Source organism: Rhynchophorus ferrugineus, unplaced genomic scaffold (genome assembly GCF_030347505.1).
Source record: "Rhynchophorus ferrugineus isolate W39M unplaced genomic scaffold, kcgeb_rfMv2 rfM8, whole genome shotgun sequence".
NCBI classification, from domain to species: Eukaryota; Metazoa; Arthropoda; class Insecta; order Coleoptera; family Curculionidae; genus Rhynchophorus; species Rhynchophorus ferrugineus.
This window is the reverse complement of record NW_027472587.1, coordinates 5,510,592-5,534,183: the sequence shown is the minus strand read 5'-3', so window position 1 is coordinate 5,534,183 and position 23,592 is coordinate 5,510,592. Positions and strand designations below refer to the sequence as shown.

The following is a 23,592-nucleotide window of genomic DNA, read 5'->3' as shown; positions in this document are numbered from 1 at the left end:
ATATGCGTCAAGTGTAGTAGTTAAACATTTTTGCTATCTCAGTCATATCAAATATATTCTCAACTAACTTATTATCCTTACAAACTTCCAATAAGTTAGTTAATTTTTTTCTACATTATTATTATTTACAAGGCAAAACAACATTTGCCAAGTCAGCTCAGTTTAATGTAGTTACCAAATTGGCAATAAAAAATGTCTTCGTATGACGTCATTTTTGGATTCACATTGCCCATATCCCAACAAGACTTCAAGACATAATAGCAGAACACGTATGCATGTATCAAAAATAGCCTTAAATTGACTGAAGACAAAAAATTACAGTTTAAGAACTAGCCGATATCCAATTACCCAAAAAGAATCACTAAAGTACCTGCATCCATTTTGGTGGTAGATTAAACACAAAATATCACATTCGACAAAAATCTGAACAGAGCAGTCTTAAAATAAAACAACTATGTGTTGGTTAGTCGGAAGCTACTCCCAACTTAGCCTAAGTAAATATAGATTGATTCATCGATCAATAAAAGATCCAATTTTGGACTTATGGCATACAAATTACAAGTTACAATAAGACATCCAACCAACTAGTATTTCATTGGTTGCAGTTGCAGAAGTTTTCATTGCATTTCAAACAAAGTTCTCTGATTTACTTCAAGAGCTTATTGCTACATAATTCAGGATAAACGGCATGAAAACCTCAAAATCAAATGGACCCCCAAATTTATCCAAGATTTCAGCGCAAGGCATGAAACAATGGTGATTAAATTATAGAAACCAGAATATTGTAGTGAACCAAACCAAACCAGTTTTTATAGTTATCTAGTCTAATTTAACTTTATTTTGGGAAATACATACTGATAGATTTGTGAAATAAACTACTTGCCCTGCTTGAAAATTGAGGCATACATTAATAATAAATTAATTTGTAAATTAGGATTGAAGTATATCTAATATAAGATGTAATAGATATAAGTTTCTTTCGCATTATCGCAAGAACATATCTAGAGGCAATTTAAATTAACTTAAACTCAACAAATTTACATAAATAAATTTTGCGAATCTAATAAATCTTTGTCCCCATTTTTTCTATATATACTTTTTTGTATATATAACGAATACACTTTAGTTATTATAAAGAACAAATGATGACGGATATTTAGCAAACAACTCGTCTTATATACAATTCAAACTCCAATTTCCTCCACGAGTCCTTTGAGTCATAAAACTTATTTCAAGAAAACTGATCTAAGCGCAAGGCGGCCAAATTTCACCAGCTCAATAAACGGGCTGGTAATCAGAGTACATTTTCTTCGGGCATGCATCTGCAGTACATGGCCTCCTATATCACAAAATCGATATGAATCGTGTACATAATATCTCGGGCGTATTTTATCGTCAACATCAGTGGCGATTTAGTCTAGATTGTATTTTCAGTAGAACTCGCTATCTCTTTTATAGCTTTCTTGTTCCTTTCTTAATAGACGTTTTGTGTTTCTGGCGAATGGCTTGTCGCTCCACTTTTCTAATATCTGGCTTTTATATGTTATTAGTAATGGACGAGAAATCCCACAGAGAATATTAAAAAGCAACCGTCTGAATTTAGTACAGATATACTGGGCATAGAAAAGTATACGTTGTTTTTATTAATATATAACCAAAACATTTTAAAACTCTAGTTATATAACAAACTATACCAGGTGTCTCGGTAATTAATTTCCGATCTGTTTAAGAGATTTCACTAGTCATAAGTATGCAATGTTGCTGCATATGCAATCTTATTTTATTGACAAGTTATAGTCTATCCAAAAGAGCAGTGAACTCATGTCATCAAGATGTATAATGTATTACCTATTGCAGTTTGTAAATTCGCTTTGATACCAAACAATACTTTCCTTCTCATTTTATTCCAATTAAAAAGAGATACAATGCTGTTAAATGTTCTTCGAAACAATAGAGATAATAAGAGGTTATAAACCGACAAAAGTTTTGCTTGTTTTGATAATTTTGAAATGGCTGCTAAATATTTGTGATTCTGATTAAAAATGCCAAAGCCAATAAATAGTCAGAAATATATTTCGTCTTTAACAAGTAACCTCGAGCAGGAATGAGATAATGGAGGCCCCTCGTGCCAGTAAAGTGCGTTAGAGAAGTATTGCGAATAAAATCGTTATAATGTTAAATATTAATTTACATACTGTATTATTGGAAAAAATTACTGAATATTAATATGGGTACTGTTACAGAAATATCTTAAAAAGTGAAGAACATTATAATTTCAGACTCACCAAAGAGAAACAGTTCACATGCATCTTGATGTTAGCTCTTTTCGGAATCAAATACATGAATATATATATGAAAAAAATCAGTAGTTCTATCGATATTATGTTCTCAATATAATTATAATTTAAAAAAAAATTTCAAAGAAATCTGTTATACTGGGAAGTATTCTCAGAAAACTTAGGAATTAAGTGAATGTGTTTTATGTGATTTGCTTTTTTCAAAACCAGGCCTGAAAAAGATACACCGTTCATTGGATATTTTAGCCTGTTGGAGGAGACAAAGAATTATTGTAACATGCTGGTCGAGAGGAATTTAGAATGAAAAACTTTTTGGGCTGTGTGGAAATAAGCATTGTTTACAATAACACCTCCGGTTTGGATCAACCCCAAGAGACCTAGAGAAGAAGAAATGGACAATTGGTGGAATCGTGAAGAAGTGTTCGATATATTAGAAATTAATAATTTAGTGAAAATAGTGGCTAACAAAGATAATTCTTGAAACGTGATACTGAAAGTAACTACATGAAACTCTCAATACTGACAATTACCAAGATAAAGTGATAGGAGCGGAAAGAACTAAAGATGAGTATGGATTAATATAGGATAATTTTCAAAAATAGTACTATATAGAAGATTTGTGTGCATATTCGAATACAGGTTGTGACAAAAGAAAGTAATGAGAAATTAATAGTATCAATACTTGACAAATAAACTCAGAAAGGAAGCAAACAAGAAATAGACGTAAATAGGTAAATATGCTATCCAATATAATAAATCAACCTCAATCTACAAACCATCGTGGCTGTATAATTTACTGTAGTTTAATAATCGATAATATATACATTAGATATATTATTACATTAAAATAAACTGCCTTTGATACCAATATTTATTTAAATATTTCATTTATAAAGAAATGTGTTATACGTTAAAACCAAAATGAATTAAAAGTTAAAGTTGATGCGAAAATACTACGCTGTTGTGATGTCATAATTTTGGATTATGTGAGTTCACTGTTATTGTGGAAGGAATATATATTACAGCAACAAGTTTTATCCTTTTGAACTCAAAGAAGCAAAGCAAAGAGGTTATAGCTGATACTATATATACTTATGCTGTCTAATTACTGACTTGTATATTATATTATTATCGATATACACTTCTGATATTTTCACGAAACCTAGAGCCCTCGAACCTAATCAGAAAACGTGGAAAAAGGCATCAAAAGCCAACAGTATACGACGCCTACGAACAATTTCGATTCGAGACCCCTGAAAGCGGCACAAATAAAATCAGGCCAAACTGAACGAGTCCTCTGCAAATAGTGATTAACAGGAACGATTGAAATCGTTTCAATTGGTTTATATCGTTCTATTTTCGCCCGCCTGCCGACTAGTTTGTTCTGTGTTAGCGGTCGAAACTTTTTTCCGCCATTCAATCAAAATTCTTGTAACATGGGAAACATTTTAACAAATCCGTGTATTTTTTAGTTGTGGCGAATAAGCCTCTTTTTACTGAGTACAGGATGGGTCGTTTATTTACTTCTAAATGATGTATTACTACTGTGATAAAAAAGTAATATGACTTTAGAAATAAAACACGAATAGGTTATTTATTTTCTCCCTTAATGACATTTTAATTAAATTTTTTCTATTAGATTAAAATAATGTAATTGAAGCTTCTTTGAGAGAATAGCGGAAAGGCTGACGGGGCTGAATCAGGTGAATATGATAGTTTCGGAATAATATGTTCGATATATTTAACGTAAGCAACTGCAGTAAATAATAATTTTATGCAAAACAGGTCAATTGAAAAGTCCCCGGCCTGACATATAGATAGCGCGACTAGATTTAAACCTATATGTTTTTTCAGTTAGCCTTAACCCTCAAAAGATGCGTGTATAAATTTCACAGCTGTCGGATCATTAGTTTGAGAATTATAGCATTTTGTGTGAAGCAACTTTTGTATTGTGAAAAAAATGGATAAAAAGAATTTCGCATGTTGATAAAATATTGCTTTTTGAAAGGAAAAAATACAGTTGAAGCAAAAACTTGGCCTGATGCCGAGTTTCCGGACACTGCCTCAGGAAAATCAATCATCAAGGATTGGTATACTATATTTAAACGTGGTGAAATAAGCACCGAAGACAGTGAACCGCAGTGGACGCCCTAAAAAGGTTGTTACCTACGAAAACATTTTAAAAATCTACAAAATGATTTTGAATGACCGTACATTGAAACTGAATTGAAATAGCAGACACTCTAAAGATATCAATTGAACATGCACATCATATCATTCACGAATATTTGGGTATGAGAAAGCTCTGTGCAAAGTGGGTGCCGCCCGAGCTTACTTTTGACCAAAAACAACGACAAGTTGATGATTCGGAGCAGTGTTTGAAGATGATCCAGCGTAACAAACCCGAGTTTTGCGTCGATTTCTGACAATGGATGAAACATTGCCCTATCATTTCACTCCGAAGTTCAATCGGCAGTCATTTGAGTGTATTACATACGATGAACCCGCTCCAAAGCGTGAGAAAATGCAACAGTCGGCTGGCAAGGTTATGGCGTCTGTATTTCGGAATGCGCATTTTTATTGACTACCTTGAATATGGTAGGACCATCAACAACGACTATTACAAAGCGTTATTGGAACGTTTGAAGGACGAAATCGCCCAAAAAGGCCGCATTTAAGAAAAAGAAAGTGCTGCTTCACTAAGATAATGCACCGTTTAACAAGTCAGTGAAGACGATGGCAAAAATCGATGAATTGGGTTTTGAATTGCTTCCTCATCCACCGTATTCTCCAGCGACTATTTTCTGTTCTCAGATCTCAAAAGAATGCTCGCTGGGAAGAAATTTTCGTCGGATGAAGAGGTGATCGCCCAAACTGAGGCCTATTTTGATGCAAAGGACAATTCGTACTACAAAAATGGTATGGAAAAGTTGGAAGGTCGCTATAATAAGTGTATCACCCTTAAAGGGAATTATATTGAATAAAAAAATAATTTTGCCAAAAAAATTTGTTTTACTATGGTAGAACCGGAACTTTTCAATTAATCTGTTAAAGTATCTTATTTCCCTTATTTCAAATGTTATGTTAAGTAACCTCTATTGGCGGAAACTGCAAGCTTTGTCTTTGAATTTCTATATAATATATGGTTTTGATGCTTCAAGAATGGTAACATTAGCGTACAGCTGGAGAAGTGACGGTAAAAAAATACCAAAAATAAAAAAATTCAATTATTTCCTTCTAAATATAGATATATTTTTTGACTCAAACAAATGAACCGAACTAAATTGTACCCCCAATATAAAAATATATAATATTCCAATCCAAAATTATTACAAGCTTCTGTAAATAACGTGAATATACCCTTATAATACGAGATTAATAAATTTAATGGACGAAAACAATAAAACTACATCGTCCCCTTCTACCGTCAGCAAAAATGCCTTATCTTAATTAAAACATTAGCTGAGTCATCGAAAACAGAAAACAATTTCTATCAAGATATCGATGCGAAACAAGGATGCCTAGCGCATTCAATTAAAACACAAAAATCGTCGAGGATAACTCTGCACATTACATTACTGAAATATCTATCCAAGTAGAACATCAAACGATGAAACTTTCTATTTTGGTGAGGGTTTGCCAACGTTCGACAAACAAAGTGGTCGAACTAGACAAGTTTTATGCAAATAGTAATTAAGAGTGTCTATCGGATGAAGGAAGGGGCTCTGCAAGTCCTGTCAGTTATAATGTTTGTATAATTCGTTAAATTTCTAAGATGGGTAATGACTTCAAGGTTTCACAGACGTTATTATCTCTCTCTCTCATAAGAATATCTGAAATAACAACTTTCTCTTTTGTATTATTCAGTTATTCAGTCTTTGTGGAAAAATAAAAATTGTATGTTTTATATTCAGTATTTTTGTTGTTTGGTAGGAAGGATTGTGCCGCGCAAACCTATCAAATACTCCCACAAAGTTATGGTGATGCTATTCCATCATATTTCAGTTATCAATTTCGGTTTCAGCGATATAAAAGAGGTATAAAAATCCAAAAATAACAAGACATATAGAACTTAAAGCCCAGATTAAACTCTCAAACAAGTTTTAGATAACATAACAGTTAATAAAACAACTATTTTCAGATGCTTACGGGAAACGGGAAATATTCAGAAGGAGAGAAAATGGTTACCAAATAATATTGCGGTATCATTGCTTACCAGGTAAAAAACAAAAGTTTTGTGGTATTGTGATGACCGGCAATGAGAAGTCATAGACTATCCTAGGAGAATGTATTCTATAGGACAAAAATAACAAAAAAGGATTTCACACCTTCCATCTTTCACTACTTCACCTGCCGTTTCCACACATTCTTATTTTGTCTCATTTGTTTTTAAATTTGTACTATTACACTATTTGTCGCCAGTCACAATACATCACAGGAAACTCTTCTGTTTCTACCGCGATGTTAATTTGTGTGGTTCCATTCCCCTTCAATCTTTAACTTTCCCATTGTAAATAAACGTCTGGTTCATTAATTGTTAAGCTGCCTGAGAAGTTTTTGAGAGCCTGATCTGGGTTTTTGGTAAGATAGATCTTGCAATTCATTGTCTTCGAATATTTTTCTTCTCCAGGCACTTCTTCGTCAGTGACATGAAAATTACCAATGTTAGATCGTTGAAAACAGAACTTGGCGTTAGTGTTCAGGATGTTATAGATGTTTATAAAATTTTTATATTTATTTCCCAAAAATCCGTTTTTATAATATATGCGTTTTATAGATTTATGACGGTATTTTGAGTCTCCCTGGCAGGACATTTTATTCTTGCTGACTGGCCTCTAGTCTACTTGATAAATGAAAAACCCTTATAACTATTGGTTCCAAGATTGTCAGATACCGTATAGTTTCAGAGTGGGGATGACATACACACCACCTTAAATAGGGTGAACCAAGAGGTTCACAAGTTCCAAACATGGCGAAAAAGCGATATTACACGCTTTAAAGAGCTTCACAGATGCGCACCTTATAATTTCGAACGAACAATTCGGGTTACGTGTCAAACATTCAAGCCTTCTTCAAGCTGCTGGCGTTGCAGCAACAATCCACCAGGCATTAAGAGAAGGTCAAGAAACTGGAGCCATCTTTTTAGATGTCTCCAATGCTTTCAATCAAGTATGGCACCACGGTCTAATATTAACAGCAAAACAGCTTGGTCTACCGAATGACCTAATCTCCCTAATAGATTCAAACTTGGACGGTAGGTCCTTTCAAGCGAGGATCGCTGACGCAGTCTTCTCTCGAACACAGATTTTCGTAGAAGTCCCGCAAGATGCTCCACTAACCCCTGCCTTCAACCTTTACATGGCTGATTTCCCACTCCACAAACATTCCCACGCAGCATTTTATGCAGATGATACAGCCTTCTTCACAACCGGTTACTTCAAATCCAACTGAACCGGGCTATTGCGTGGTATAAATTCTGGCGGCTGCAGATAAACTCGAGCAAAGCTCAAGCTATTATATTCCACAGCAAGAAGGAGTTCCGCGCTTATCGCCTTCAAATGAATAAAGTCCCTGTCCCCTGGCTCCAGAAAGTATCATAGCTCGATCTCCAGTTCGACCGCTGGTTCCAATAGTCAGCCCAAATTCACCATGCTATTTGTAAAAGTAATAGCGTGTATAGTTTACTTTTCCCATTCCTCTGCAGAAAAGGTAAACTCCCAATCCCCCAGAAAGCGATTCTCTATAAAATGCTAGTCCGTCCAATATTCCTCCCCAGGGCACAGGTGTAGCGCGTGGTTATGAGGAACAACAACACTCACCTCGAATGACGCATACCGCTCGTGAAGAGTTTCAAAAACATGGTCAGTATAAGGTTCCCCCTGGACGGCATAGAACACGACAACAGCTTAATAAAATAATAAATATCCCTACCCATTCACAAATCTCGATAGATAACCAACTACGACAATCCCAGTAGTAACCCAGAGTCTCTGTCGCTCGTACTATCCCGACACTTCACTATCCCGAACCTGAAGCGACATCAGCAAAAGACGATTTGGTTCTATCTGGTCATCTTGGATCAAGAAAAAAAAAGTTCACAAACATTAACAATCAATTCACGATACGTTTATATTCACGACTAGTTATTAGTCAAGTTTCTAAAATAAGATCGATCGATATGTAATATTTGTAACTGAGAAACAGTTTACTTTTATTTAAATAAAGATACCCAGGAACTAAATGATGTCAGTTTCGTGAATCACTGACATCTCCAAGAGCACAACAATGTAACAAAACACAAATTTTCGATCCTATTGATTCCGCGTTCCGGATATTATTTACTGAATTAAACAAGTAATTCAACGTGCTCTTTCGAGTCGGATAGAAGCTTACAGCATTTTCACCAATAAATATTATTAATAACAATATATGTAAGCAAGTAATGAATCCGAAATTTATTTTAGTTTATGTAAAATGTTTAATATATTTATTAACTTATCATAGGAATCATGTTACTATTAACTTATTTAAGTACAAGTCGAATAATATATACGTTTCAAATATTATTCCTTATAACTACTTCCGAACCAGGCTCCATATCGAGCTAATTAACTAATTTAAACTAAAATTGTTACTTTATAGACAAATGTTTATCTGACGAATCTCGCAGTAAACTAGCTCGCAGCCGCTTACTTCTGAAGAATGCAACTCGGGCATCGAAACATACAAAACCCGAACTCATTAATTAACCAATTTGGAAACTAGACAGCGACCGTAAAACAACCGAGATAGAGGGCGCGCATTTCGCTCACTCAACTTCGACACGACTTCCGTAAAACTTTAAACCGTCGGCATTTCCCTGCTTTATTACCTTGCCAGGCTCCCCTGCTAATTGGTCGATTGTCGAGTTTCTGCCAGGTAATGCGGGGCGATGGCGTGCCGGTGGCTGAACAGTGGAGCCGGACGTTCTCGCCCTCTTGAACGACGATGGGTCCCATGGGTCCCTTCTGCGAACCTGTAACAAACGTTCAACTGGTAATGCTTTGTGTGCGACTGTAAATCAAGACGATTCAGAAAAAAATGCAATAAAATCGATTTAAAATTGAGCTCTTAGGTATTGCATTTATTCTTATTAACCACCTTTAAAAAACGAGGGGGTCCTATGTTTGGCTGTATATATAAATATTTTGAATGTATGTTCGCCGATTTCTCCGTCAATTAACGAACGATTTTAACAATTCCTTTTTTATTCGAAAGAGTGCACTTTCGGGGTGGTCCCATTGGAACCAAGTCAAGATCTATGGGGGGGAAGGGGGAACATCGATGAAAAACATCAAATTCTAAAGGCACGTACAGTGTTTTCACATATTTTTTATCTAAAATAATCGGATATTTGGATATAATATTATTGCAGAACTGAGGTGACGGAAAACTGGAAATAGTTCAGTGTAAAAGCCATTCAGTTTGATTTTTAAGCAATAACCATATAATATGAGAAGCCGCAGAAACGTTGTGGGCAATTGTTTATATAGGTAATGATTAGAACGTTATGTTCACACGCGGAGGTCGCAGGTTCGACTCCCAATAGGGCAGCAACCCCTTTTATTTTAGTTTGTTTGGAATATTTCTTAAATCACCTAGCGGACCCCAGGGCCTAAAACTGTCCTTGTTTTCAATCATTGTTTCTTTATTTCTATTTTTCCTCATGCGTTTACTTGGGCTGTCCATTGTAATACTTAATAAAATAACTGCGTAATTTATTGGGTAAATATCTAATACTAAAAAGAGAAAAATAATATATTTAAATATTTTAATTTTCAGATGTTCTATTTTGTTGCAATTATTTTTCGGAGCTTTCGTTTTTCAGTTAATATTTCCTTGATTTCTGTTGAATAATTTATTCCTTGTTAATTGTACCCTTACATTTAGTTGAATTCTGTTATTCAATTCTTCAACAAATACTTCCCAATCTGTTCTCTTGTTTGTTAACGTTGGATTTTGTTCTTTGCTTATTATATTTTCACTCAGTGTCTGAATCTTCGGTGTGTGATATCAACTTCTAACTATAAAGGAATTTAACAGATCTGGGGTTTTCTCTGGATCAATCGCCCAATAAATTGGTTTTCTAGTTGACATATGCTTTATGAAGTTTATTGCCTTTAGTTATCGGTATTCTAGATCCCGATCTTGTATTATTTAGTATTAAAATCACCACCAATTTGGATCTATTAGAGCTCATGGATTCAGGAATATACATCCTTCGGCTAGTATGTTTGAAAAATTATTTAAAGCCCTCATCATAAGTTGTACCGTAGTGCATACCTCCAGTTGTTTAGTAAAACTTTTGAGAAAAGAAATTAATTGTAATAGTTTGCATTTAATTATAAATAACTCGTTAATTGTACCTACCTTTTAATTGTACCCTCCATAATAATCTTCCAGATAAAATATTAAATATAATAACAAGGTGTAATTATAAACATAATGTGGTAATAAACAATATATATATATATATATATATATATATATATATATATATATATATATATATATATATATATATATATATATATATATATTTATAGATGCATTTAAATTTATTTCAGAAATTAAATTGTTTTTAATTTAAACTTCATTGGTCAATAAAACGTAACGTCAGGGCTGACATCTGCCACACCTGCGTACCAAACTTTGTCAAGAAGCCAATCAAATGTCTTCACAGCAACATGTTTTTCCTACAGGTGCCTATAATGGAGATTTAAATCGACCAATCCAATTAATTGAATGGCCAACCTAACTTGAACCTCCATCTGAAAGTTTAACGTAGCAAAACTTTTCTTCAGATATCCCTATTGAGTTTTATCTTTATTACTCTATATCTATATTCTACATTTTACTTCAAAAAAACGACGTTTCGGCAAATATTAATGTATTAGACGAAATTAAGCAGTTATTGCAATGAAAAATTGATTCAATTTAGTGAAAAATATATTAAACCCGAAAAAAAAACAATAGCCAGGAGAAGAGGCCACTCGAGTATCTGACTTTTAATGTTTCATATATCTGAAATATACTTTGCCCACTACACGTAAACAAAAGCGAAAGAAAGGAAAAACTTTTTGATGTTTTTTATGTTGGTACTTTTTACGCTCTACACCTGAACAAGAAGGAATGGTAAAACTCTTAAAAGCTTAGCCGTGCCGAGCGTCTATAAATTTCAATTGTAGCATAAAATCTTTATTAAAAATGCATCCGATTTTAGGATGCTTCAGATTTATAAAGGGTGTTTTATGGCGTATTCGTATTTTAGAGTGGTACTAATAATGATGTATTTCATCTTGTTTCGAACGAATGTGAATCCCCCGCAGTTAGAAAAGCGCGGCAGTCTAATGCATACAATATTTCGGCTTATTTGGTCAAATATAAACGGGATGGTAAACGGCTTCCGGCATTTTTAATATAACATTTATTGTATAAATCCCCTTTTTCAGTGTTGTAATTCTTCCATGTGGTTTTGGTTTCCATTATGAAGCCATTAATTTTTCAAATTCTGTCAAATCAGTTTCGAGAATGTATCAATAATATCGAAAAAAACTATTTAATCAAAATTATTGTTTGTTGCATTTGCCTAAATTAAACTTAATTTCTCACTGGAAATTCTCTTTTATTTTGTCTTCTCTGGGCTGAAAACCAGCACATCGAAGTGTTATTTTGGGGTTTGGAAAAATATTGTAGTTCTTCAATAGTATTTGTTGAGTCTTATTGATTGATTGTGAGCGGTACGTTTCGTACGGTACGTTATATACACGAATTAAAGAATTTTTTCAACAAACCGTTTTTTTGTTTCTATGTTAAATGATCATTTTCACTCAGCATCCGGTCTTTTAGCGATCTTAGCATCCTTTGAAAATATCGATGGCCAACCAAAGTGCGGTAAATCTTTGACCAACCTACTATCGATTTGTATATTCCTTCACATGCAAGCATAGTGCTTAAATAAGAATTACTACGGTAAATACAAAATTTGAGAATTGTTGGAGACAATTAGACTATTTTTCTCAAATATCAGTTTAAACACATTTGTTGGAAGCATTTTTCTTTTATTCAGATTTATTACCGGATCTTAAAAGTAGATCTTATTTTTAAGTAGCAGATGGTACATGTATACTAACTACAAGTACCTGAAAATATTTCCTTTCTAAAGTTGAGATATAAGACTTCAAACCCAAACTTAAATAGCGTTTGATGGATTTACTCTCACTGGTGCACTCCACACTGTTTTAAAATTGACACAATTTCCACACATCATTTAACTACATTAGTTAAAGAGGTTTTGTTTCTTCAATATCCAAATAGGTCCATTGTTGTCGAGTGCTTATAGTACCTGGACAACAATGTCACATAAAGTCACTTTGGCGTTTTTCCACAAACCGTTTCATTCCCTTACTAACCATTGGCACCCTTAGATTTTTATGGATCTTCTCATTTGTGATATACCATGGGGTTTAACAATACTACGAATTTTCAATCTATTTTTTCAGTTTATATTCTGTATTTCAGACATTTTCTTTATAAGACGTGGGTGGAGCAGTTTGAATCGAAAAACTCAATACTATTGGCAAAATATAGGGATGTCCAGAAGTTAACTAAAACAGATATTTTATTGATGGTCTCAAGAAATTAGTACTGGGATATTAAATAATACGAAATATAATATTATTAATACAATGTTAATATAATACAACACTGTGTTTTAATTAACTAACATATTTCTTCAAATGAAAAAAAATTGTAAACAATAAAAAAATAAATATATTTTTTCATTAAAACACAATTTTCCTGTTTTTCCTGGCATCGTTACTGAAGCATTAAAAATATCTATAATAAGAAAACATTAACCAATTATTATCAAAAACCTATTACATAATTTGGATACTTATTACTTCTGGCTTCCTCATATCCATGACTTTCATTCTGTTTTTATTTATTATAAACTTTCATTTTGTTTTTATTTATTATAATTCTGTATTCTCTTATTGTTATATTAAATTTGTTTAGGATTTTCTGTAGGTGTGACAGTACTGACATTTTTTTTATCCATATATATATATATATATATATATATATATATGATTAGGTTTAAACTTCGGTCTTATTTTAATCCTATTTGAGCTTTAAGGATTTTTTATTTCATAATATCTGTTAATAATGGATGCTTATCCTATATATTTCTTGGGTTATTCATACTGTTTCTCTTCTTACTCTGTCAAATCCTTTTTAAAATATAGGATTGCTAGCTATATCTGTTTTTTTTTTGGTGTTAAACACTTTCCACTATTTGTCTTTTACTCATTTTGTCTTCCGAAAGAATCCGCTCTGTGACTCTTTCACTGAGTTTTTTCGACCACTGCTCTTAGTTTTTTTTGCTCTTATATATTTATAACTATACAACAGAGTTAGTTAGTTTCTTTTTACCTGATTTTTTATCGAAACGATAAGTGCTAGTTGAAAATCATGTAGGATTTGTTCCTTTTTTCATATTCCTTTGTAAATTTTCAATAATAATTCAATAGCTTTCTGGCCCATTTTTTTTTGCTATCATATCTTGACACGGTGGTTTCCCTTTTGTTAAATTTTATCTCCTTTATGTTCTCATTTTCTTTTCTTGTTGGTCGGTATATTTTTTCGTATGTTCCTTCCAGCGCTCGAAACAATTCCTGAATGTATTCCTTTCATATCTGCTATTATTTGTTCATCTTCAGTTGTTGTCTCTTTCAGCGATCTTTATGTGCCTCTAAACATATGCTTTATCTGTCCTGCAAATTTCGAAAGTTTCGTATAAAATTTTTCGTTTTTTTTTTACTGTGTCCATCTGTTCGCTTGTATAATTCATTTTACTCTTAATATGCTTTTTTGTATATTTAGGAATTTCCAGTGGTCTTTAAATGGAGATAATTTCTCCAGGTTTTCTTCTTTCGTTTAACTTGAATTTTTAGTTATTCCCTTTTGATGAGATGTTTTTTTTTTAAATTCATAGGTCCATTTTGCTGCATTCAATAATGAGTTTTTGAAAAAATTCCAAGGTTGTTCAGTGGTTTGTCATCGGTATTCATATCTCTCTCAAATTTCTATTAGAATATATTTTATTTTAATTACCCCTCACCTTTTTGGATTTTTTTTGTGCTTCGATCTACTGATTAACTTGTTGAACCTGTGAAGAGCCTCAAGTATAAATATTATAATATTACAAACCTCTATTGCATCTATAGCAAGATTCCAAGTCGTCCAACGACGTTATTGGCAGCAAGGCAAGCGATTTAACTGTTTACGTGTATCACCAAGAGAATCGAACAATAAATTGCGCTATAACTACGTAATTTGGGATCTCCAATATATAGGTAGTAAGGGTTATCAGTGCCTAATAAATTATTGAGCGATAGAGGCATCACGCTGGAGAATTACAGAATGGGGAGAAAGCCGAAGATTACACGCTATTATACTATTAAACCAATTTTATTTAAAACCCCTAGTTTGTCCCATTCCACCGCAATTTATTTGGATTCCACGTGGCTTCGAACTATTACATCAACAATTTCGTATCGGATCTCTTTACTTTTTATATTTTTCTATTCTGTTTATTGACACGTCTCCAGGCATGTCTACCTGACTTTTCCCATTATATATGCACACAGTGGGAGACAGGCCTGATTTTATTACGCTTGATCAATATAAACTGCGATGTCTCCGCCAGTTTCAAACCCTCAAAGCAATACACCTGAAATCTATTTTTATTTTTGTCGTCACGCGATCTTCTTTTATTTACCTTTACGAAAAAAGCGGCGAAAAAGGTAAACCAAATCCTGACAAAACAACTTCACAACGAATATGTTTTGAACAACAGTTAACAAATTATTGTACATTCTCTTTAATTATATCAACAGTCAACAAATTATTGTACATTCTCTTTAATTATATCAACAAGAAAACAAATCTTAAAAAAATATAATTAACTGACATTAAAGTTACTATAATCCCGTCACCGTAGAATTAGCGTCTTTAGTCTGAACGTAAGATTGAGCTAATATATTTTCAATTCTTTTAACAACAATCGGACAAAAATGGTAGTCGAGCGGGGCAAGCTCTGGGCTATACGGTGAATGCTGCAAAACCTTCAGTCAATTATTCTCAATTACTGCCCATTCGTTAAGCTATGTGTGGGCTAGTTTTGTTCTGAGGTAAGGCAACGCTTTGGATATTGATGAATTCTAGTCGTTTATTCTACTTCAATCAGATTAATTGTTGACAGTAGAGAGTCAAATTAGTGATGTGGTCAGGTTTGAGCAGTTCATGATGAACAGACGACAAGGAAGTGAACAATATAGTAATATTTTAATTTAGTTATAATCACCAGGACCAATATTGTTATATACACATTTAACAAATTCTACCAAACGGTGTTAAATAACTAGTTACATTTTACATTAGCTGTCATTATGCGATTGTGTGAAACTTTGTGTCAGTAATATATACTCACAATGATTAGTGAGATTAGTATAATTTGTTAATTTCTTCGACTACAAGTAAAACAGTAGTATTTTGTTATACTTTTGTAAATATCAAGAAATTTTCACTATCGTATATAACAAATGAACAAGTAAGTAACTGCTTATGTTCTTTTTCTTTCTCCGGACATTTTCCTCATTATTATTTATCGTCCGCTTTATTATTCGCTTCAAAAATTGTTCGATTTTTTTTCACTGTTAATTCATGTAGAACATGAATATGGAGATACTTTTGATGATACAGTTTTATGTAAAGGATTTAAGATTGTTTTATGACCGATACTAAGTCAGTAATATTTCGGCCTTTTCATGGGATTTTTCAACGATTGTTTCAAGGCCTATCTTTAATATCGAATTTCCGGAATAAAGGTGAGTAAAGCAATTCTGATATTGACGTTCACTTAGTCATTCATCAATACAAAGAACATGCAATTTTCGATGAGCCAGCACTGAATTTTTAAAATAGGATGAAAACCCAATAACTTTTGTCGAATGAAGTAAACGAACGGACCTACATTTGTAACAGAAATTTTAGCTCTTGAATATTATAATACGGCCTCTCATGGCATAGTTTCAATGAATAAGAATTATTGAAGACATGCAAGTTTTCGACCACCTATTAGAAACCATCGAAATTACTTGTTCCCCAGCTTCATATATATTATATTTGATGACAATTTTGTTTTATTTTCTTTATCGAATTAATTTAATAATTGATGTAAATAGCTTGAGTAAATATTATATGAAGAGGACAGGAAAAACGCATGCCACGATGACATATTTTTATTTTTTAAAGTTGTAATATACATATAAATATATATAGTATAAACCTGGTAGAACGGAATAACTAAAGAACGAGACGAAATAACTAACTTATAGAGACATGTTTATGCAGAGCAATAACCAACAAGTTCTAAGTGTCGATGGAGAAAAATAAGCAACGTTCACATGTTCTTTCATATTAGTAATTTATGATGCTATTGATTTATTTTGTTGTGTTTGGCGTGCATCATTGTCACAATCAGAAGCAGTGATTTTATTGAACAGTGTTATCTTACTTATATTAACAATCGTGATAAGAAATAAAAATAAATCGCTGGACTATAGTGTTGTTTGAGATGCTATAATAGAGATTTTAGGATCATCTTAACTTTGCTTAATTAGAACGTTTCCTTAACCACGACAAATCTTATTGTCTATATGGTTGAACCAAACCAAACAATATTGTTAGATGGCAATGTCCATCAGCATGTGGCTTAAGCGGCTTAATTGAAACATATCTTGAAACGTTAAAATTAGACGTCCAACCACAGCATCCATATCCTCCAGATAATGCTCCTTCGGATTATTATCTATTGTATCCACAGATGGGAAGCTCCAGATAGTAATGGACAGTGGTTAGTAGTTACATAGTAGTTGTCAAACCAATAACCTATGTTTGAAAATTAAGCGATAACGTATGCACTCATTAGAAGTGATTTAATAAGCCGTTTTTATCAATTAAAAGTCTTCAAATAGTTCTAAAAGAAGAATATTTGCTGCCGTATGAATTAAATCCCAAATATTTTGAACAGCATTCTTTTCACGTGTCATAACTACTCCAATTGCAGAATAGAAATGGGCTTGTGCATCGCATTGCTACTAGAGATCGAAAGTATATTCATTATATTGCATTTACAACCCCAAGCCTGTTGAGATGTCCTTTTCATGTTTCCTCAACCACGACGAAGCGTATTATCTATATGGTTGAAAAAAAAAACAAACAATATTGTTAGATGGCAACGTCCATCCGCATGTGACTTAAAAAATTAAAACATATCTTGAAACGTTGAAATTAGACGTCCAACCACAGCATCCGTATTCTCCAGATATTGCTGCTTCGGATAATTATCTGTTCCGAAAAATAACACACAACTTGGATTGCATCCAAAGATGAGAGGCTCCAGGGAGTAGTAGTCAGTGGTTAGTAGCTATATAGTGGTTGTCAAACCTACAACCCTTTGATAATTGAACTGAATTACATAATATGTGTATATTCAGATATAATTTCCCTTAGCTTATCGAAAAATAAAATGTGGGCGTTGCTACTTCTAGTCCTTTTTATTTATTAGCAAAAAAATGTAAAACAAAGGAAAGCCTTAGTCCCTAATGCAAATATTCAGTACATAAAAAAGGCAAAAAAAACAAAATCACACTTAAAGACCTTAAAAATCCTATATACGAGTATATAAAAGGATCTGTACAGCAGGATTCAATTTACGAAAACACACCATCTGTTCGAGACACATCACACATAAAGTTGTAGCATGAAAGCAAATAAAAGCTTATAATAAAAGAAAAGCAGGAAAACAGAACCCCTTTCGAACAAGATTCTTGCTGCGCCCTTCTTTTTCTCTACGTGCAGTATCCCTTGAACCGGATCTTAACACCGTACATTTGTCACGACGGTTTAATACTGCCACGATGCAGGAGAATTTCCCAGGTGTATAGTTTTGAAGGCAAGGGTGAAGTTTTTTTTTTCTTTTTTTTGTTCTGGCCTAAAAACCAGGCGGTAGAATGCATGACGCATACCTGGTCGCGGAGACTTGCCCTGGAGTGACAAGTTGGACCGGGTTATGTGGGACTGCCTCTGGGCTTACCAATACACTAAACCGAAACCGCCTCACAGTTGACCCCTGTGGATCACTACTGCTACTGCATTAAATTTGGGGATATGGCACCCGCTGATCGGGCAGCCGTTATTGGGCACGAGAGCCCGGCGATTCTATTGATTCGCGAACCTGAGTTAACACACAACTGGGTACTGTTGTATGGGGGCAAAAGTTATGACTGTAGCGACGGATGAGGTCGTTTCAGCCTGGAAAAGGGGGAGAGCTTAGTGGTGACGCGGTGCTAAGCTCCCAGCATGTCGACCAGCTTGCGAACAAGCGCGTTTTCAGAAGAACTCGAGCTGAGTTGTTGTTTGTGGAATGATTGAGATATGAAGTGCTTGATTTCTGGAGTGTCAGTTTCCCTATGGATTTGATTATTTCTGACAAACCATGGAGCGTTTAATATTCTCCTGAGGAGCTTATTTTGGAAAACTTGAAGCCGTTTGACCTGGTTGGGTGTAACAAACTTGAAGTAGACATTAGATCCGTAGAGGAGTACGGACCGAATTAACATCTTGTAAAATAAGCATTTGATGGAGATGGGAAGCCTGCTAGAAGGGCAGATCAGAGGAGATAGCAGGTTTGCTATCCCCGAACCTTTTTGGATTGCTTTCTGGATTTGGGAATGCCAACCGAACCGCCGGTCGAAGTGAAGACCTAGGTACGTGACGTTATCCAGCCATGGAATTATTGCGGTGTCGATCTTAAGTTGCGAGACGCGCAGTGCGTAACGCTTCTTGTGGAAAATGATGGCCTGGGTTTTCAGGGGGTTGATTTGCAACCTCCAGAATTTGAACCACTTGACCGCATGATCGAGCTGCTTCTGTAAACGCTCATGAATTGTAACTTCGAACCTGGCGGCCGTGAAGAAAGCAGTGTCGTCAGCGTAAAAGGCGACGTCAATATGCTCTTTTCTCGGCATATCTGAAATAAAGAGGTTAAATAAGGCTGGGGCCAGCGGGGAACCTTGAGGTACGCCAGCATCGATTTGTTTACGACTGGAAAGTGACGCCCTGATCTTGACCTGGAAAGATCTGTCCGAGAGATAGGACTTGATGAGAGCGGTTAGGTCTTCTGGGAGGCCTAACCGCACGCACTTTGCGAACAATCCGTCGTGCCAGACCTTGTCGAAGGCTTTGGTTAGGTCCAGAAGAACTGCTCCAAGCTTTTTACGTTGGTCAAGAGCATGATGGATGTGTGCAGCCAGACGGGAAGCTTGATGGACGGATGAGTGGTGAGCGCGAAAGCCGAATTGTTCATCTGGAATGATGTTGTTTTCCTTTGTGAAAGAGTTGAGAGCGTAGAGTATTGCCCTCTCGGCAAGCTTCGAAATGGCGCTGAGAAGGCTGATAGGCCTGTAATCAGATGGGCAAGGGTGAAGTGTTTCCAGACCATTCGCTATCAATCAGCGGGCAAAGTATGATATCTCGATTAATCATTCGCCAGGTTTTTTCCGCCGAACTTAGATTACCGAGCGTGAAAATTAAGAAAATTTCGAACTACACAACACAAAACGAAGTTTAGTGGTCCGCACGATGTGGTAATAAATCATCGATTTTGTAAAAAACGTGTAAAGTTTCCGGGGAATAAAACTTAAAAGAGTATAACTAGTTTCTTCATCTTAACTTGGCTTAATTTTTCTATCTGCCTCTTGCAATTATGGCGTAATTATAGTCGAATTATTTATTAGGTTTTAAGGACAAATGTATTTTTTGTTATGTATAAGTTAGTTTAGATAGATCTAGGAGCCTGATACAAAATTTAAGATTTTAGGGTAGTTAGTTGGCTCGGTGAATGGAGGTAACACGAAATGAAACAGTGGTTGTTCACATGGTATGACCGTTATTTTATTGAAGTTATAAAAATATAGAAATAACAATAGATAAAACGGATAGCAGCGGTGTTACTTGGAGACGATGCTTGGGCAGTCAATGGTGGCACGTCTGAACTGAACGATGGTCAGAGACTGAATGAATGAAAGTACCATTCAAAACGCCTCGGGGTTGCCAGATATTCGTTATCGCGTACTAGTTGGCGCTGCTGGTACCCCGCCAATGTTCAACATCTGTACATCTTCCACGATTTAAAATTCGACATGCCTCAACATCGCTAGAAGGTGTTCTGCAGTTTTTGCAAAAATAAACTAACCTATTTTTTATAAATCCAGCCCGCTCTACGTTCTTTTCTGTTAGCAAATTTGGTAATAACTTTGTCATTAAAATTGTCTATTTCGGAGATAAACTCGTTTTCAATAGATAGCATGGAAAGAGCTATTAAACTATCTTCGGCCAATGAATTTCTGAGAAACGTAATGATGCACTTTAGTGTTGAGATACACCTTTCGGCCTATGATATTTATATGTCATTTGTTACCACGATTACTAATAATTATATAGTCTCCTTCGGCGTATCTCCTAGATTGTTTGCTATTAAAATTTTAGATGATGTAGTGCGCCATATAATGTTCTGTATTCATTTCTTGAATAAATAATTAACAGTTCAGTTCATTATCGTTCTTTTTGCAGTGTGGGTTAAACGGAATATACGGAAATGATTTTATCGTCAGGAAATATACTACAATAATCTCCAAAGTGCTCCAAAATGAAAAGTCATGCAGTTACTTAATGCTCACTGAAATGAAATCGATCTTTTGTACAATTTATTATAATATCACACAGTTCTAAAGAAGAAATTCGGTGATCAAATTTACTATTGACAGGAGGGTTGCATGTATTTTCTGGCCGCTCATGACTTCAGATGTTTTACTAATAATGTTATCAATATTGTTCTCTTATACTACTAGGTTCTTTGCTGCAGTTGCTTAAGAACGATATCTACATACAGGTTGCACTACAGACTGTGTTGCTGAGAATTGAATTTATGGACTAGGCATCCCCTATAATATGCAGGATGGTCACCCTTACAGTTGACGCATTTTACTTTATCGTCACGTGTTTTGCACATGCAAGCATTAGTCGCATACTCTTCTGCGCATTTCAGACATCGATATAACTTGCGACAATATGTTTTGGTATGCCCATATGCTTGGCATCTGGTGCATTGTAGGATGATTATTTTTGTGTATAGTGGTTCACATTTACTGATATTGTTATCCAAATATTTAATCTTATCAACATGTTTATTATTTTCATTGGGCTTCAAGTCAGTATAAAATATTGGCAGTGGCTCTTTTGTTGTTGTTGCATAATATAGTCTATATTTACAACTTTGTGACTTTGCTCAGCTAGGGCTGTTTTAATTGTGTTTGAATCTATGGCGTAATGTATTCCTTTTATGGCAAATTTAAATGTTTTTTCGCACTTTGGTCGAAAAATATCATGCGCATTTCTACTGTTCGCTTCCTTTATTAACACTTTGAAGTGTTCAGGGTCAAATAGTTGAATGTTCATTGTTTTAAATTCGGTTGTTTTATTGTGTAATTATTACATATTGGCTTGAGCAGGTCATGCAGATGTTTAATAACACCTACCTTTTATATTGTTACTGGGGGTGGTCTGGTAATTGTTTTTGACTGGTTTTCTTTGTTGTTCTGGGTTTATTCTGTCTCATTCACCTGTGCACTGAAATTGTTGTATCTTTGGATGGGTTTTTGAAGCCAATAATCGCTAATTATTGTTTGTTTTCGGACGACTTGTTCTTCCGGACTGATCGAGCCCTTTTTGTTTTTAACGATGTTTCATTCTGGCATTTGATGATTTCAAGGGTTTTCAGTTATTGGCAGATGTTCGTTACTTCGAAGAGCGACTGATTCCATTGATGAATCGACAGAAATGTGTCGTGAATTAGCCACTATGTATTGAAATTAGCCCCACTCCATCATTTTAAAGTTAATTAATGTTTAAATGTTTAATTTAAATTTACGCCCCTTATATTTTACTCGTTCGATTTACCGTTCCGAAAATAAGAAAGAAAATTTCTAGAAGGTAGAGCCTAGTTTATAAAAACAAATAAAATTGACGTTCAAAACTTCACATTTGAAATCACGTTCTCATCCTATAATGCTTGAGGCTGATTTTCACTTTTTATGACCGGCACTTTTATAACACCAATAGTAAGTCAGACGTTTAGTATACTACAGAGTATTCTGAAGGGTACGTTTGCACTCCGCGGTGGTTTGAACCATAACCTATATGCTCAGAAAGCAGAATAAATGTTCGAAAAACATCTGTAAACAAGTTCACATCGAACAGAACGGTTGATTCATCACCAGATACTTTGCTCAATTGTCAGTTGGATCCGAGGATGGAATCGGTGTTAATGCAAGACTTCAAGACACACTTCATAATTTATCTTCACCATACGCACATATTTGTACTTTTAATTAAACTTGTTTTCTTGTCTTTTTTTTTGGTTATATATTTATTATTATTTTTATATATATTTATATTGTTATATTTATTTTATTATTTACACGAAGAAGAAAGAAAATAAATTGTATTTAATTGTAACACTGTTTTCTCTCATTAACATTCAAGATAATCCCAATAAAGTTAATTACACTTACCGGCAATAGATGGCGGTATGAGCAGGGCCGATATATTTTTATTACGATATTCATAAGCCGTAATTCCTGGTAGCCCCGGCGTTCCATTAATACCGGGTCTTCCCGGTTTTCCCTTAGGTCCGTGGAGACCTGTAAAAAAATGAATTAATTAACAGCGGTTGAAAAATTACCAGTTTTTTTCTGTCTAGTGGCCGGGCCCCGGCATACATCCGGGCGGTGAAAAAGAAAGTTTCATCATTTTAAAAACGCTTAATCAGTAAAATGGGCGGCAGCCGCGTTCAATGTAATCTTCCTCGAGTCAACTACACTTCGAACTTTCGGAAAATTAAGAATTTATTAATCGCGGCCGTCAGAAATCCTGATAACAATAATGTACTTTGATATATAAAAATAGATTATTCAAAGAAGCAGTGAACTTACGTTATCAATACGTATAAGCATTGCCCGCCGCAATTTGTAAATTCGTTATAACACCAGACAATATTTTGCTTGCCATTTTGAACATGTAACCGAATCAGACTGCAAAAGTAATTTGGTTGCCAAATCTCTTCAAAATT

General features: G+C 34.4%; 1 protein-coding gene across 5 annotated transcripts in view; it reads right to left on the bottom strand.

Moving 5' to 3' along the window:
- The window catches only part of LOC143200544 (uncharacterized), a 235,392-nt gene that overhangs the window by 46,536 nt on the left and 165,264 nt on the right, over positions 1-23,592 (bottom strand). For all 5 annotated transcript variants that reach the window (XM_076410986.1, XM_076410984.1, XM_076410987.1 and 2 more), the window contains exons 8-9: positions 23,036-23,164; positions 9,169-9,312 (exon numbers count right to left, since the gene is read on the bottom strand). In XM_076410986.1, the coding sequence (XP_076267101.1) occupies positions 9,169-9,312; positions 23,036-23,164 (273 nt within the window). The remainder of the gene's footprint in view (positions 1-9,168; positions 9,313-23,035; positions 23,165-23,592) is intronic.